Source organism: Bombus affinis, chromosome 15, assembly GCF_024516045.1.
Source record: "Bombus affinis isolate iyBomAffi1 chromosome 15, iyBomAffi1.2, whole genome shotgun sequence".
Classification (NCBI taxonomy): domain Eukaryota; kingdom Metazoa; phylum Arthropoda; class Insecta; order Hymenoptera; family Apidae; genus Bombus; species Bombus affinis.
This window is the reverse complement of record NC_066358.1, coordinates 8,327,008-8,342,225: the sequence shown is the minus strand read 5'-3', so window position 1 is coordinate 8,342,225 and position 15,218 is coordinate 8,327,008. Positions and strand designations below refer to the sequence as shown.

Sequence of the window (15,218 nt, the reverse complement as noted above, 5' to 3'; positions counted from 1 at the left end):
CTTTTTACCGTTGCGGTCAGCATATAGTCGCCCGAATCTGTTCACAGTTCACTTATTTTGAGGTATGTGACATACGTCTATTTTTCTGAGAGATGATCTTATGCGTACTTACGCATGGGTATAGTAAAACTAAACAATATTATGATTTTGATGAAAGAAAAGTATAGATCTTTAGAAATCTTATCTTCCGTTTGACGTAAACTCGCGATGTAGGATGATGGTCGAGTCTGAACGAATTTCAGTCTTTCAATGGCATTACCAGACGAATCAGTAAGCTTTTTATATATGTCGGGTTGAGGGTAGGATTGGAGGTGTGGGCGGGTAACGAATCTTCACCAGTATTAGCCATTGTTATGGTGCGATCCAGAGTTTATTGGCACAAGTATGGAGATGAGAGATTTGACAAACAACTGCGGCGGTTAGGCACTCGCGATGCTAATGACAATAGTCTTAGGTCCGATAATGAATAACGGTCAACGGGACTCTTTTACTCTTTACTCGTCGGCAACGCCTAGGTGGTACTCTCAGTTAGCACGTGAAGTAAGCACTCTGTCGAAATGATACCTTAGTCGATGAGATCGTACTCGAAGCTCTCACGGTGACGCTGTTTAGGAAAAACTGCTCTACTCTCTCGCGGCACCAGGTCTTCTATATTCGTGGAGACAAGTCTTCGTTCGGAGAGTGAGGGAAATTGCCGTTATTGTTAATTGGTCAGTCTTCGGAAGTGTCATTCACGGAAAAGACTGTTTGCCTATTTTCGTTAATTAAGGCTTAAGGTTTATGACAGGTCATCAGGCTGGCTGAAGATGTTTTGTAAGTATGTCTCGACAACCGGCAATCGACCTACCCAAAGAATAGGGTCTGCGTATGACGGGCCACGAGACAGAAACCGTTAGTATGCTTACTGTCGAGTGCCGTTACAACTATTTCTTTTTACGGAGGGCTATAGACTTCTTCCATGACTTTGTTAGACAAAACGTTCGTCCCTTGACCGTGGCTACGTTCGGTGACTGGTTGTCACCTCGAACCCAAACTCATTCTCATAGATTTCAGACAATTACAATCGGGCTGAAGGACGGTGATTGCTTAACTACGGCTATGGTAGATTCCAAATTACAATATTAGGGGTTTTTCTCCGGTTTCAACGGGAAGGCTCCGGTGTCTCTCCATCTCCGACATATATTTTATATATTTTTCATAATACCTTATACACGATGCCTAAAAGATCCAGAAAGGACATATTCGATAGTGATAGTAATGATGACAAATATTATTTTAAATCTGACAAGATAAAAGACGACGACAGTGCTTCAGACAGTGGAAACGAAGTCCGTTCAATAAGGAATCGGCTCAGACATTTCAATATTTCTAGTGATAGTGACAGTGATGATGAACTAAATATTGAAGAAAATAATACAATCCTCAATAATGAATAATGCAAACGTTCAACGTGTATATTTTCTCAGCTGCGCGCGTCAATAACTCTAGTCCACGGTGACGTTCGCTCGTCGAGCGGCCCCATCCGCAAAGGGTTAATAATTACTTAACTCTGTATATTTTATCACTACCTTACATTCTAATATTCTATTCTGTTATATTATCTTATTTATTAATTACTCTTTTAATAGAGTGATATTATTAATATTTGTTACGATTACCTCTGATCGTAGTTGTCTTTGGAAATTCAGTACCCTAAGCATCCGTAACTCAATCTGTGCCTGGATACGGAGATCTTCTGGCATGTTAGTTGGTAAATTGCTCAATTGTTCCATTCGTAACGCTATGCGTGCTGCAACTCTATTATTTAAAAAATCATGAACTGAAGTCATTAAAGCTCCAGCAAATCCATACAATATATCTTTTTTAAATATTATTTAACATACGTAACCATAAAACGTTTTAATTGAAGAAATGCATGTGTCGCTTTCCTCGATGTATGAGAGTGAAGTTTGTTTTCACATTGGACCCTACCATGCCAGTATTAGTATATTTTAGATAAATATTTTAATTAATTCAGTAACTACCTGTTTTCACGTTCCTGCAAAATCAGTAGCGGATCTAAACCAGCTGGTTTTGCCACACTTGTCACTCTGTTAGTTTTAGCACCTGGTTGAGGAGGTTGTTGTTGTTGTGGTGTTTGACAACCTGGTCTTGGAGGAACCGCAGAACCAATTACATTTGGTCCAGAGATTTGTGGGCCTGTAGTAGTAGGAGGTCCTTGAGATGGATCTATAGGAGTTCGTTGTCCCATACCTGGAGGAGGAGGTGCTCCACCTATTTACATCAATCTTATATCAAACCCCCGTTTTGGATCATCCTACTCTATTTTTGTATTTTTAAAATATTACTAAACTTAAAAATACATCTCATTACAAGCAAAAATTATATATATCAATAATTAATAAATCAAATCGTTTGATGTTTCAATTGTTCAAATGATTATTATTCAACTATAAATAGAAATGTATTATTAGGTTCATGAAAACAATACATTGCTAGATATAATTTTTAATACATAAAATAGAAAGGATTAAATGTTTTACTAAGTGAGTAGAAAGAACAATGTTAAATACATTCTTTCTCTCTATAAATAATAATTTAAATAGAGGTAATACGTATTTAATTAAGGTGGAAATTGTAACAAAAAAAAATCGCATATACAGAACATCCTGAAAATAAGCTTACAAATTCTTGTAGAATCTTGATAAATCATTCTGAACCAAAATATCATGCATTATCTTTATCTATTTCTATTTGTAAAAAATATATAACAAAAGTAAGATACACAATATTTTAGATTCCATGATTGTAGGAAAATTCTCTTAGATATAATTTATTTGAGGAACTCTATTTATAAGACCTTCAACTTTGCTTGAAGAATTTTAGCAAATAGCTCATATTATTTGAGTTTAATAATGTCACTAAGTAATTACCTAAATGGCAAATAAACAGTTTTGGAGCTGTGGAAAACTATGCTATGAAATTCTACTAATTAAAATTAGTTTCATTTACAAAAAGTGATACTGACATGTATTTTACTTATGCGCTTATTTTAAAAAATCTTACATGTGAAAATAATACAATTTTTCTCTGTTTGCAATTACTAAACGAATAGTACTTGATATCTACTCAATATGTGACATTTTTGACAAAAAATAGTTTACTAAATACTATACATGTACAAAAGATAGAGTAGTCACCTAAAACACAAAACTAATAACACCTATGTTTAACTTACCTTGAACTGCAAGTGCAAGTTGTTGCGATAACGGTTGATTTCTTGCTAATAATCGATATGCCATTATCTGTACACTGCAAACAATTATGTATGAAACATTAATATCTTCAGACAATTGATACAATTAATTACATATTTAATTAACAAATATATTCTATATAGTATACCGCAATTGTTGTAATTGTTGTGAACTAAAAGCTTGTTTCTCTCCAATGTTGCCTTGACGAGCCCTTAAAGCTAATAGCTGAGAATAACGTGGATCCTCTTGAAGTCCCTTTTCTTCCATTGAATCAATAGCTTTCTGTAAAGCATTCAAATTTTCTTGTCCAGCACCAGGTGGACCACCAGGTCCAGTTTGACTCATTTGATTCACAGGTGCACCAGGCCCGATTGGCGCTGAACCTCCTGGAACAATTTGTTGGCCCTGTGAACCAGGGCCAATTTGGCCAGAAGATGACTGTCCACTTGGTCCCATTTGATTGCTAGCACCACTGTGGCTTAGCTGATTGTTTGGTCCACTTGGTCCTATTTGATTACCAGGGCCACCAGGTCCCATTTGATTTGCAGGACCACCTGGTGGTATTTGTACTCCTGAACCACCTGGACCCATTTGCCCTCCAGGACCATTGGGTCCCATTTGACCACCTGGGCCTATCTGTCCACTTGGTCCATTTCCAGGACCCATTTGACTATTTGAGTTATTTCCTGGGCCCATTTGTCCTCCAGGCAAATTTCCCGGTCCCATTTGACTATTGGGTCCACTTCCTGGACCCATTTGTCCGCTAGGTCCGCTTCCTGGCGTCATCGGATTTCCAGGAGCATTTCCAGGTCCTATTTGATTTCCACTACCACTTCCCGGTCCTATTTGCCCTCCAGGACTGCTTCCTGGCCCTATTTGACCTCCAGGTCCACTAGTTGATACCATTTGTCCACCAGGACCACTTCCAGGGCCCATGGAACCTCCAGGTCCATTGCTTGGTGGCATTTGTCCTCCAGGTCCACTTCCTGGCCCCATTTGTCCAAGACTACTTCCTAATTGTCCCCCAGGTCCACTACCCGGACCCATTTGACTACCTGGCCCACCTGGACCCAACTGACTTCCAGGCCCTCCCATAGCCAGTTGCGACGAGGCAGATCCGATACCCATCTGTCCAGGAGCATTTGGACCCATTGGTGATGGTCCGTTATGTCCCATTTGGCCAGGTGCATTTGGCCCAATTTGTCCACTTTGTCCAACAGGCCCCATGGGACTAGGTCCCATAGGGGTTTGATTACTAGGTACCATTTGATTTGGACCTCCAGGACCCATTTGATTTGGTCCTCCTGGCCCCAAGTTATGTGCAGTAGAACCACCTGGAGGCATTTGACCTGGCCCTCCAGGGCCTAAATGATTTCCTGGTCCGCTAGCACTCATATGTCCAGATCCTGGTGGACCACTTGCATTTATATGACTTGGTATGGATGGTCCGCTATTTAAATGACTTCCAGGCGGACCACTAGCATTCATATGAGTTGAACCGGGTGGACCGTTTGTATTAATATGTCCTGGTCCAGGGGGCCCATTAGTGCTCATATGTCCTGGTCCAGGCGGACCACCTGAACTCATATGACCTGGTCCTGGTGGCCCAGTCGCATTCATATGGCCTGTTCCAGGGGGTCCAGTTGCATTCATATGGCCTGATCCTGGTGGCCCACTTGTATTCATATGTCCTGGACCTGGTGGTCCAGCTGCATTCATATGGCTTGATCCTGGTGGGCCACTCATATGTCCTGGTCCTCCAGGTACCATTTGCGAATTTGAAGGTCCTCCAGAACCCATTTGTGGCACAGGTCCATTTCCTGGACCCATTTGAGGAGGAGCCTGACTCATATGTGGACCTCCTGGTGGTCCTCCAGCAGCTTGGCCCATATGGCTTGCTCCAATTGGTCCTGAACCTCCTGGACCCATTTGACCAGGACCTCCTGGGCCCATTTGACCAGGGCCTCCTGGGCCCATTGGACCAGGGCCTCCTGGGCCCATTTGACCGGGTCCTCCTGGTCCCATCTGACCAGGGCCTCCTGGTCCCATTTGACCAGGGCCTCCTGGGCCCATTTGACCAGGGCCTCCTGGGCCCATTTGACCAGGGCCTCCTGGGCCCATTGGACCAGGGCCTCCTGGGCCCATCTGACCAGGGCCACCAGCACTCATTTGTCCTGGTCCATTTGCATTCATTTGGTTTGGACCAGATTGCATAATGTGAGATGTTCCTTGAGATCCACTTGGTCCCATTTGGCCTGGTACCATAGGTCCACTGGGAGCCTGCTGAGAATTAGAATTTTGACTAACTGGCATGCCAGGTCCACTCTGATTCTGTAACATCAGAAGTGGTACACTTGTTTTGTTTATCATGCAATTAATATTATTGTTAAGAAACATGATTTCTCATGCAGAGAAAATGTGAAACATGATAATGAAATATAGGAAATCAAATTAATTAACTTCACTTTTTATAAGTTTCTCAAAGAATAAATAGCTTATTTCTGTAAATTTATTCTCAAGGAGATGGAATAAATAATTATAAATTCTAACAGGGGATACTTCAAGCATTGTTATAGTAATACTTCCATATGTGAAATAAATAATATACGTAAATTTGTAATACATAATTGTTTTAGCGAATATAGTATTTCTCCCACGTTTTTCTAAAAATTGCTGGTCAAATATTTAATCTTTTTAAGAGTGCTGGCTTACAAACTGTTGATAAAAATTTGATATCAACCTTTCTAAGCCACAAGAAAATAAATTAAATATTAAACCTACAGACTTAAAGAAAAAAAAGATATACTTTGATTAAATGAATAAAATTAATGTCTTTTTTAATGTGAAAACCTGTTTGTGTGACTAATTTTCATGAGCTTACATAACATATATATTCACAAGAAGCTTTGTAAATATATAACTATCAATAAAAAAATAAAATCAATAAAAAATAAAAAATCTAGATAGACAGTAAATTTAATTGCAATTAATAATTGTAAGCTAGTAAATTTTATAGAGTTGCAAAGGACGCTCTATTTCTTATAGTGAATATTACTTTAGCAATAGGCAATCTGAGATTTTTTGAGCAGATCATATAATAAATTAGACATGATTTGTAATATAATTTGTACTATGATACTTTTACTTTAAAAAAAAGAGAGGGAGAGAAAATATTTATAGTACATATGATCTTTTTGTTAAATGTTGATAGTATGCATTCATTTACCTATGAATATTTGCAATGCCAGAAATCTTTCAATTTGATCCTTAATCTATAATATTTCTAGTAAAATTTATAAAGCAATTTGTTTCACAAATATATGAATTTTTTTCTCATTGTTTTTAAAAAATATGTCCTCTTATTGCTTATCTTAGTATAAAACAACCCTTTATAATTTTGTCTACCAATAATAAAACATGCTGTAGTCATCTATAAAAAGTAAAGATAATATTTCTTAAATTTTATTTTTACCTGTGGACCCATAGCAGATTGCATTTGTTGTGGGTGTGATGGATAATTCTGCTGTTGCGATGAAGGTTGTTGATTCGGTTGAGACATAGGTGGACCTCCAGGTGGCATTGGCGGACCAGTTTGATATGCTTGTGTTGGACTATGAGGATGATGCTGTGGTGGACCCATAGGACTACCTTGTGGGTTAGAAGGTGATGGTGCCTGCTGAGGAGGGCCCATAGGACTTGGCGTTTGCGGTGGAGGCATAGGAGATGATTGTGGTGAAGGACTTGCCATACTGATGTCCTTAAACTTTTAAATATGTAAAGTTCACCACCTAAAATATATGAAAAGATACACAATATTATTAATATATATTTACACTAGCTTTGAAGAACATTAATAATATATATATTCTCATATTAATACTATAATTAATACAAATATTTAAACTGTTTTTTATAGAAAAATCTGGTAATTCATTTCCTTCTGTAATCAAGCTTAAAGACTCTATGCTATTATAAACTGACTATTATATATAAAGAGAGTCATATCCGTACATACCATTATAACATTCGTTTTATTATAATAGAAACAACTTTCATTTTAGTCAGAAGTTAACATCATTACAATGAAAAAGTTGATCAAATTTTATATCGATTTCAGTATAAACGATGATCAACATTCGTTACCGGCCATTTTCTTAGTGTTTCTACTCGCAATACATTAAGCACGTCAGAAATCATGGCTGTCTGTTCAAAGCTATTTCCTACACCTATGTATGTTTCTTTAAATTAAAAACTAATATAGATTCATATTTGTTATGAATACTGAATATATTTGTATATTTGATAAAAGTTGTATCATTTCTCTTTTAATAAATTTAATATAACTTGTGAAACCTAAGAATTTTTATTAAAATTACAACACTATCTTGCTAACTGGTTGGAATTCTACCTTACTAACTAGTCGTGGTTATCCCCACTATTTCTTGGAAGTATCTTCATGGAGCAGAGCTTCTACATTGTACGTACTCTATATATTTTTTCATTTAGCGTATTTGGAGTCCTGACATTTAATTGTTTTTGTATTGGTTTTGCATATAGGCTCTCAACTTTAAAATCTCACTATTTCAGGTTGGAGATCACAGCCATATAAACAAAGAGGAAATGAGAATGCTCACGCCCGTAATTCTAGTTATTTCACAGTACAGGTGCTGCACCGTGCGGCCAAGTGCCGAAGTTAACTAAAGTTAGCATATACAAAAACCTATAAAATTAGGGATCTGCCCTGTTAGATTACAATTTAGCATTTACAAGAACCTATAAAATTAGGGATCTGTCCTGTTAGATTGCAATTTATCATATACAAGAACCTATAAAATTAGGAATCTGCCTTGTTAGATTGCAATTTAACATATACAAGAACCTATTTATTTAAGCTTAAAGTTAGAGATCTACTCTGTTTGATTGTATACTAGCATAGACAAGAACCATTAAGTTCCACGCTACAAGACCTATTTAATTGTACGGTTCTACGAAAAAGTTCATATCTATTTTTCTATCTGAGATAGACAATTATTAGAATGACAAAATCGCGCAATAATGCAATTGTAAGTTATCTAAGAAAAAGAAATTAATTGTTTACTGTACTTTTTTTGGAGAAAAATCTTACATTCTAGATTCATATTTTTATCTCTTTATCCGTTTATATCTTTACGTCTTATATCTTTATATATTTATGTTTTTATATACTTATATTTTTATATTTTTATACTTTTATACGTTTATGTTTATAAGCCCAAGAAATTCTGTCTTTCCTAGCAACGGTAACTATATGAAACCATTGAACATTCATTTAGGATTTTAGGATTTAGGATTTTCTCCCTTTTTAGCTTTCTATTCTAGTACGTAGTGGTCGAGTCAGAGTGTTTCATAAGGGTTTTTTATTGCTTATTATGATCGCTGAGTAAGATCTGCGAAATCCCTGTGCAGGCCATTCACAGGTCGCACCGTACCTCCGAGTGCCGATAGCATAGTGATGGTCACTTGCAGAAAGAGAATTACCAATCAGACTAAATCGACCATCACCTTTGCAAATTCGAAAATATTTAATCAATCCGTATCTCTTACCCCCGCCAACATATTTCGTCCGAGGTGTCATTAGACTTTTTCCTCGTATTATATTAAACATATTATACGTATGAGGCAGTATGAAAATAATAATAAAATTATTAATTTAATTCTATTTAATCCACATTTAATTTGTTTATTTATTCAATCTATTTTCATAAATATCCATAACTTAGCTATTACAATTTTGACTAAAATGTTTACATTGTTACTAATATTTAATATGATTGACTAAGATGCAAACAATAGGAGATGCATACATGGTACTGTATGACTTGCCAGAAAGAAATGGTAATGAACACGTGAGAGATGTTACCTCAATAGCTCTAGTGATAATAATGCACAAACAGAATGCACAACTTAGTGTTAGAATCGATGTACACAATGGACCCGATTGTACGGGTGTAGTTAGTTTTAATAATAGTCTTTTTGCTGATACAGTAAATACTGCATCAAGGATGGAGACTACGGGACTACGTTCGGGACTACGTCCTTTTTAAATCAATTCCAGAAAGACTCGTAATATTAATATTCCTACATAACGATAATACCATTAAATTTTAATTTTAATTCCAAGTTTTTACAAAATGTTGAATCACTTCTTTTTCTCTATTCACTAAAAGTATATTTTTTATATTTTCATTAATTTATCCGAGTTACAACAAATTGGATTAATTTTCGTAAATTTAAAAGTAAAATGTAAATAGAATCATTGTTCCATGGTAGATGTTAGGATTTAAAATAAAAACTAGAACTTGTAATTATAATAAATTTATTTAATTCTTTTCTATTACAATATGTCGATTTGGGATGTTTACATCAATAACATTTAATTTATACGTAAATAGAAGAATCTGTAATAGGCTTTTGTCGACAGGCATGTGCATTAAATTGTTCGCTTCGATCGACATCGCTACGCGAAAAGTCATACTATCTTTTCTATTCTGTTTGTGAAACAGTTCTACTTACCAGTATCGGCGCAATTTAATACACTTGTCTAACAACAATGATCTACATAAAGCTCCAGTAAACTGGAAGAGTCAATAAAAAAAAAAAAAAAAATAAAAAAATAAAAATTTTTTGAAAGAAATTAGAAGAAACGAAATTAGACATTGCCCTTTTTCAAGTATCTGCAAATTATTTTTTCTATTTCGTTTGTATCAATCTATTCGCGGTTTCAACGTAGTGAAACTTCTTTCTGAATGTAATATGTGTATAGACTACAGCAGAATTAGCATCTTTATCTTTATTATCATTATGGTTAAACACTACTAGTAATTGGTTATAAACCTCTGTGTCATCTATGTTCTTATCACTGTTAAATCTAAAAAGTTGTGTCAATTATAATTCATTTTCCATAAAATCTTGACAGCAATTGTGTCGAGCTACTTAGATGCCAGGAACATTATTAGTCTGAAAAAAAAATGTATACAAATGACCTTTCTTTTTTAGAATTTCTTGATAAAAGATTATTATGTAAATGTATGCATTGGTTTCTTACCTGAAACTAATAGCTCTTGCAGCGAGGAGTCTATTGCACTCTGCCGTATCAGGTAAAGGTAAAGGTAAGTAAGGACTTTCGATTTCCTGGTCAGTGAACTCAAATTTGTGTATTCTTGGTTGTACTTTCATGTCCCCAAAAGGTCCTTTTAATATCAAATAATGAAGTGGTAGTGGATACGTTGTCTTTGATTTTAAAATCAACTATAATACATTAAAGAACACATTTAAAAAATTCGTTAAAAAGACAATCATTGGTTTTTTGCAAAATATTTTTTAATTTCTACATACTTGATAAGTCATGTCTCTTTCTGAACTCTGAGTAGGATCACGTTGACTGTTATTGATTCTCGCTTTAACAACCCATTGATTGTTAAACGCCGTAAAACGAGAAGTTTCGTAAAACAGTTTATGGACAAATTCATCTGTACGATATGGCTTCATTTGTAAATCTACAAAGGACGAAATTCTACAGATAACTCCTATCCTACGTTCTCTACGCTTCTATTAATATAGCAGGAAATGCAAGAACAAAATGAATTTATTCAATATTTCAAATGACTCCAATGAGATATCTAGAAGTCTAAATAAATATTTTAATTTGGACAAATCTGATGACAGAGATTGTTCCTGCTGCTGCTAAACAAAGCACAGAACAAAGTGAAATATCTTTTATAATGTTTTCATCTAAACAAGACTATGTAAGAGATTGATAGCCTTAATACACGAGAAACAGATACGGACCGTTGAATGTGATTTTCTCGTACGACAAAAGATCAAAGACATTGTCATACAGCCTACGTTCTTCAAGGGTACGGGCATCGATATCGCGCAGGGCATCCATTACATCCAGCCCTGAACGATGTGGATGTACACAATGTGCCTCGTGTTCTGGACGTTCGTGATTTGGTCCACGCCATGGACAGCCAATTCTACTGTATTTGCAACTGGATATTCTACATACACACAACATACATTAATATTATTTTATCCAGTTCTATTTATTGACATTGATTACCTTTCTTCACACATAGTCTCTTCATGACGTTCCAAGGAATTCCTTGGGAACTCCTTTGCACAATATTGACATTCTGCTGGTAACTCAGATACTGCTTTCTCAACTGCCAAATTTCGAGATGGAGATGTTCTGCTGATCTCAATTCTGCAGTTGGGACATGTTGCCATTTCATCTCTTAGCCTGGCATCTGCGAGGACATGAGTGAAGCAACCGGCACACATCAAGTGTCCATTTGTACACTGTGAACATTGTTGCAGCATGTATTACTAGCATTCTTAGTTTCATATTGTAAAAGATAATCCTAACTTTGTTGGTAACTTTAATTAGCCTGTTGTATCTTGTTACATTATATATGTACAGCTATGTGCAAAATTTAATTTGCCAGCTCTAATAAACATATATGTTCTAATATTGATTAAAAGAAGAGAAAAGATACTTTTACTTGAAATAAATAATTTAACTTTTCATTTTGCACAAGCTGTCACATTTTATACTTTTCTTTTTTTTTTTTAATATATATATGTACAACCCTTATAACACATTAACCAAACTAGAATAACAAAACTAATATCATGTATATTACCATAATTTGATGTTTTTAAACCTGAAACACAAAATTGTAATAACACTATTAATAATTCAAGTAATCATATTGTGAAACCAATAGGTTTAAAACAGTGTGAATATCACCGAAAGCGATTGTCATTAATGTTGCCAATATTGATAATAGAAAGGAAGAGAAAAGGATAATGATGTGTAGGATAAGTGAAAAAGGGTGTCATATGCGAAATAACTAACTAATAACCTTTAAGAATGTTTATTTTGTTCAATGCTTTTCAACTATACATGTTATACAGATTTTCTGGAAATGCGCTTTCTCTCTCTCACTCTCACTCTCTCACTATTAATCATAATTGATAAACATCAGTTCCGCATGAATCTACAATAAAATTTTTCCTAGTAACTAATATCTGGGTGGTTCCTTCATCTTGATTACTTCTTACAATAAACATAATACTTTGTAATTGAAAAAATGTATTGCTATATTATATGCTAGACTATAAAGATCTGGTGACTTAAATAATTTCTGTTTCTCTTTTTCTCTCCTTCATTTTCTTAATTGATTTTATTAGAATATCAAGAAGGATGAAGTTAATGTTTAAACTGCTTAAAATCAAATATTCTGTGTAATATCTACGAGTTCACAAATGCATGAATACAACGTTCAAACTTGCATACCTTAGTAAAAATAAAAAGTACATTATGCGCTGGGCAGCGCACTAAGTAACTTACATGTATGCATCTCTATCATGATGGGATAAACGCAACATTCTTCCCACTGTTTTACAGTTAATGAAGATAGTGAATATAGAATATGTTACATATATATATATTTCCATGAATAAAATTGAAAAAAGAACTAAGGACAAAATATAAATAGAGTACAGGTAGAATGAAATGCTACAAATTTAATTAACAGAGGAGCTTCTGTAAATAAATGTTACTAAAAAAGGGGTCATTGCTTGGGCATGCTTACATACAATAATTCTCTTTGATATATCTGCATATTGCTCGCATGAGTTAAAAATTCGCCATTAATGTACATCATAGTGAGAATTACTTTACATGCATGCATAGATATGTTTATCATAGATTTGATGTCACCTTTACAATACAAATTATACAAGAAAAAACACTTAAGCAGTATATTTACTATAAATGCTAAATATTTAGAAATTCCATTGCAAAAAATTATTTTGTAAGAGTATATTGTATATGAGGATGTTTTTTATCGTCAGTCAGATTTTGTTGAACTTTATAAATATGTATAACAATGAAAAATAGTATAATTGGAAATCATAATATTTGTATTTAGCAAATTAAAGGCTGTTCTTCATACATCTGTTTTTTTCAAATGTTCAATACCACTCTTATTAAGAAAGAGCATATAGTTACCTACCTGTAATTATATTATTACTATCTTAAAGAAGACAATTGATAAACATATTTTTATTTCTAATAGTAATAAAAATAGCTTAAATACTTATAAGATCAAAACTTAAAAATGAAATTATCATCTCCATGATTATAACAATTCCTGCAATATTAGAAAAATAAAATCTTACTATAAAGGCAAACTATTGAACAATACATATGTTATAATCGTCAAGAGAAAAGGAGGATAAGAAAAATGGGCAGAGTGAGAGAGAAAGAATTTAACACAGAAACAAAGTAGTATTAAAGACTGTCATTAATCAATTAAAAGTATAACTCAACTGTAATCAGTAATAAAATATATATATAGGTATATTACAAAACACAAGCCTTGAATAAGAAGCGATAATAACTCCAGAAATATTTCTGCTTTTTTTAAACACACATTTAACTATTAAAAATATATTTTCATTTTTGTATCCCCTTTATTTTAATTTTACTTTCATTATTTGAATGATCTTTTATTAAGTTTTTACTGTATTCCACCGCGATCGACATATATTTGCACTTCAATGAAAAATTACTATTGCCAAGTTAGAGCCATAAAACCGAAAACAACAAAAGACGATTTCGTGTAGAGAAATGTCAACAAATTGTCACGGTGCATAGTGTGCATAGTGAACGTGAATTAATAAGAATAATTCTTGCTCGGTAACATCTATACGTACGTATTATGTATGACATACATATCGACGAAGAGAAGTGCACCCATCGTCCTCGGGTGAAAATGTCGGATAGAAAGAAACGACGTTGTTAGAGGAACGACGTCATGTCACGTTAAATCCACAGTATATACCGGATCAATAGAACGTATCATTCGTAAAAAATATCGTAGATAGCGCCAAAGCGTGGCACGTATCGAAAGAATGGCAGAAAATATTAAGAAGCAATAATAATTCGAAAACTTACCTGATAAACGGCTGCCTTGGGTAAATCGAGACAAACTGCGCAGCAGAGGATGCCGCCCAAGCGGTGTTCCAACTTTTGTTCGGTTTTCCCATCGTTCCGTGACAGTTTGCGACGCTTTTTATCAGGCTCAAGGAAGTCCTCGATTTTTTCGAGATCGTCGCGAATCGGGGTGGCCGACGGGGCCTGCTCCGAAACGCTACTCGACGATGCAGCCTCGTTGTTCGGATCCGCCATATTGATTGTTTTGATTTTTCCTCCGAATGAGCGTGAGAAATGCGCAGATGTCAAACGCAGACCACGCAATAATCTCCTAGATAGAGACAACACCGATCCGATACTCGTACGAAACGTAATGAAATCGGTTGATGTATTATTCAAGGTTAAAAGCCAACACATGTGAAAATTTTCGTGACATTCGACTATTCTACGAATTATTTTTAGCAAGATAGAAAATCTTGCTGTTAGTAGAACAACAAATCTTGTTGTTAGTAGAAGGGAGCCCGCTAAGAAGAACGATATTGATAGACTGTTTCTTTGAGACTGTTACCATTTGTCATTGTTACGACTGTTGTCGAATATGATTTTTCGAAACTTAACGTTTGACCTTTTTATCATAAAATGAGAATTCAATTCGATTTTAGGATTACTACATATCCTTCGGATGTGAATTTAGTTGACGTTTCGAATATTTGAAAATTAGAAAATCGCTCGTATCGAAAGGGTCTCGAGTCAATCTTCAGTCAATTTTCTTTCAGCGATTTTGAGTGATTAAAAATCTTTATTAAAATGTCATAGCTTGATCATTTAAAAGCATGGATCAACTACGTGATACAAATTCAATTTGAACACTCAAATACGCATGCCAGTTATACGCGAAATTTTGAAGATACAAATTCGAAATTTTCTAAGCTAATTAAATATTTTCGTTATACGTATTTATCTACATAGAATTATCA

General features: G+C 34.8%; 2 protein-coding genes and 1 long non-coding RNA gene across 13 annotated transcripts in view; 1 reads left to right on the top strand and 2 right to left on the bottom strand.

Annotated features, from left to right (window-relative positions):
• The window catches only part of LOC126924657 (ATP-dependent helicase brm-like), a 44,566-nt gene extending 36,674 nt beyond the window's left edge, over positions 1 to 7,892 (bottom strand). For 5 of the 11 annotated variants that reach the window (XR_007713624.1, XR_007713621.1, XR_007713622.1 and 2 more), the window contains exons 1-7: positions 7,666 to 7,890; positions 6,730 to 7,045; positions 3,406 to 5,588; positions 3,239 to 3,312; positions 2,025 to 2,274; positions 1,884 to 1,967; positions 1,659 to 1,797 (exon numbers count right to left, since the gene is read on the bottom strand). Coding sequence is in view for 7 of the 11 variants with exons in the window: in XM_050739346.1 (XP_050595303.1) it covers positions 1,659 to 1,797; positions 1,884 to 1,967; positions 2,025 to 2,274; positions 3,239 to 3,312; positions 3,406 to 5,588; positions 6,730 to 7,005 (3,006 nt within the window). In the remaining 4 variants the exon portion in view is untranslated. The other 6 variants (XM_050739349.1, XM_050739351.1, XM_050739352.1 and 3 more) reach the window with 6 other exon arrangements.
• Positions 7,893 to 7,928: 36 nt separating this feature from the next.
• Positions 7,929 to 9,930, top strand: LOC126924727 (uncharacterized). Its single transcript, XR_007713638.1, has 2 exons — positions 7,929 to 8,320; positions 8,603 to 9,930. It is a non-coding gene; the product is annotated as an uncharacterized LOC126924727 (long non-coding RNA).
• Positions 9,596 to 14,725, bottom strand: LOC126924689 (cysteine and histidine-rich protein 1 homolog). Its single transcript, XM_050739453.1, has 6 exons — positions 14,263 to 14,725; positions 11,359 to 11,597; positions 11,085 to 11,296; positions 10,632 to 10,792; positions 10,342 to 10,544; positions 9,596 to 10,253 (listed from the first exon to the last, which is right to left on the bottom strand). The coding sequence occupies exons 1-6, from the start codon at positions 14,656 to 14,658 to the stop codon at positions 10,226 to 10,228; spliced, it is 1,239 nt and encodes a 412-aa protein (XP_050595410.1). The 5' UTR covers positions 14,659 to 14,725; the 3' UTR covers positions 9,596 to 10,225.
• Positions 14,726 to 15,218: the final 493 nt, after the last annotated feature.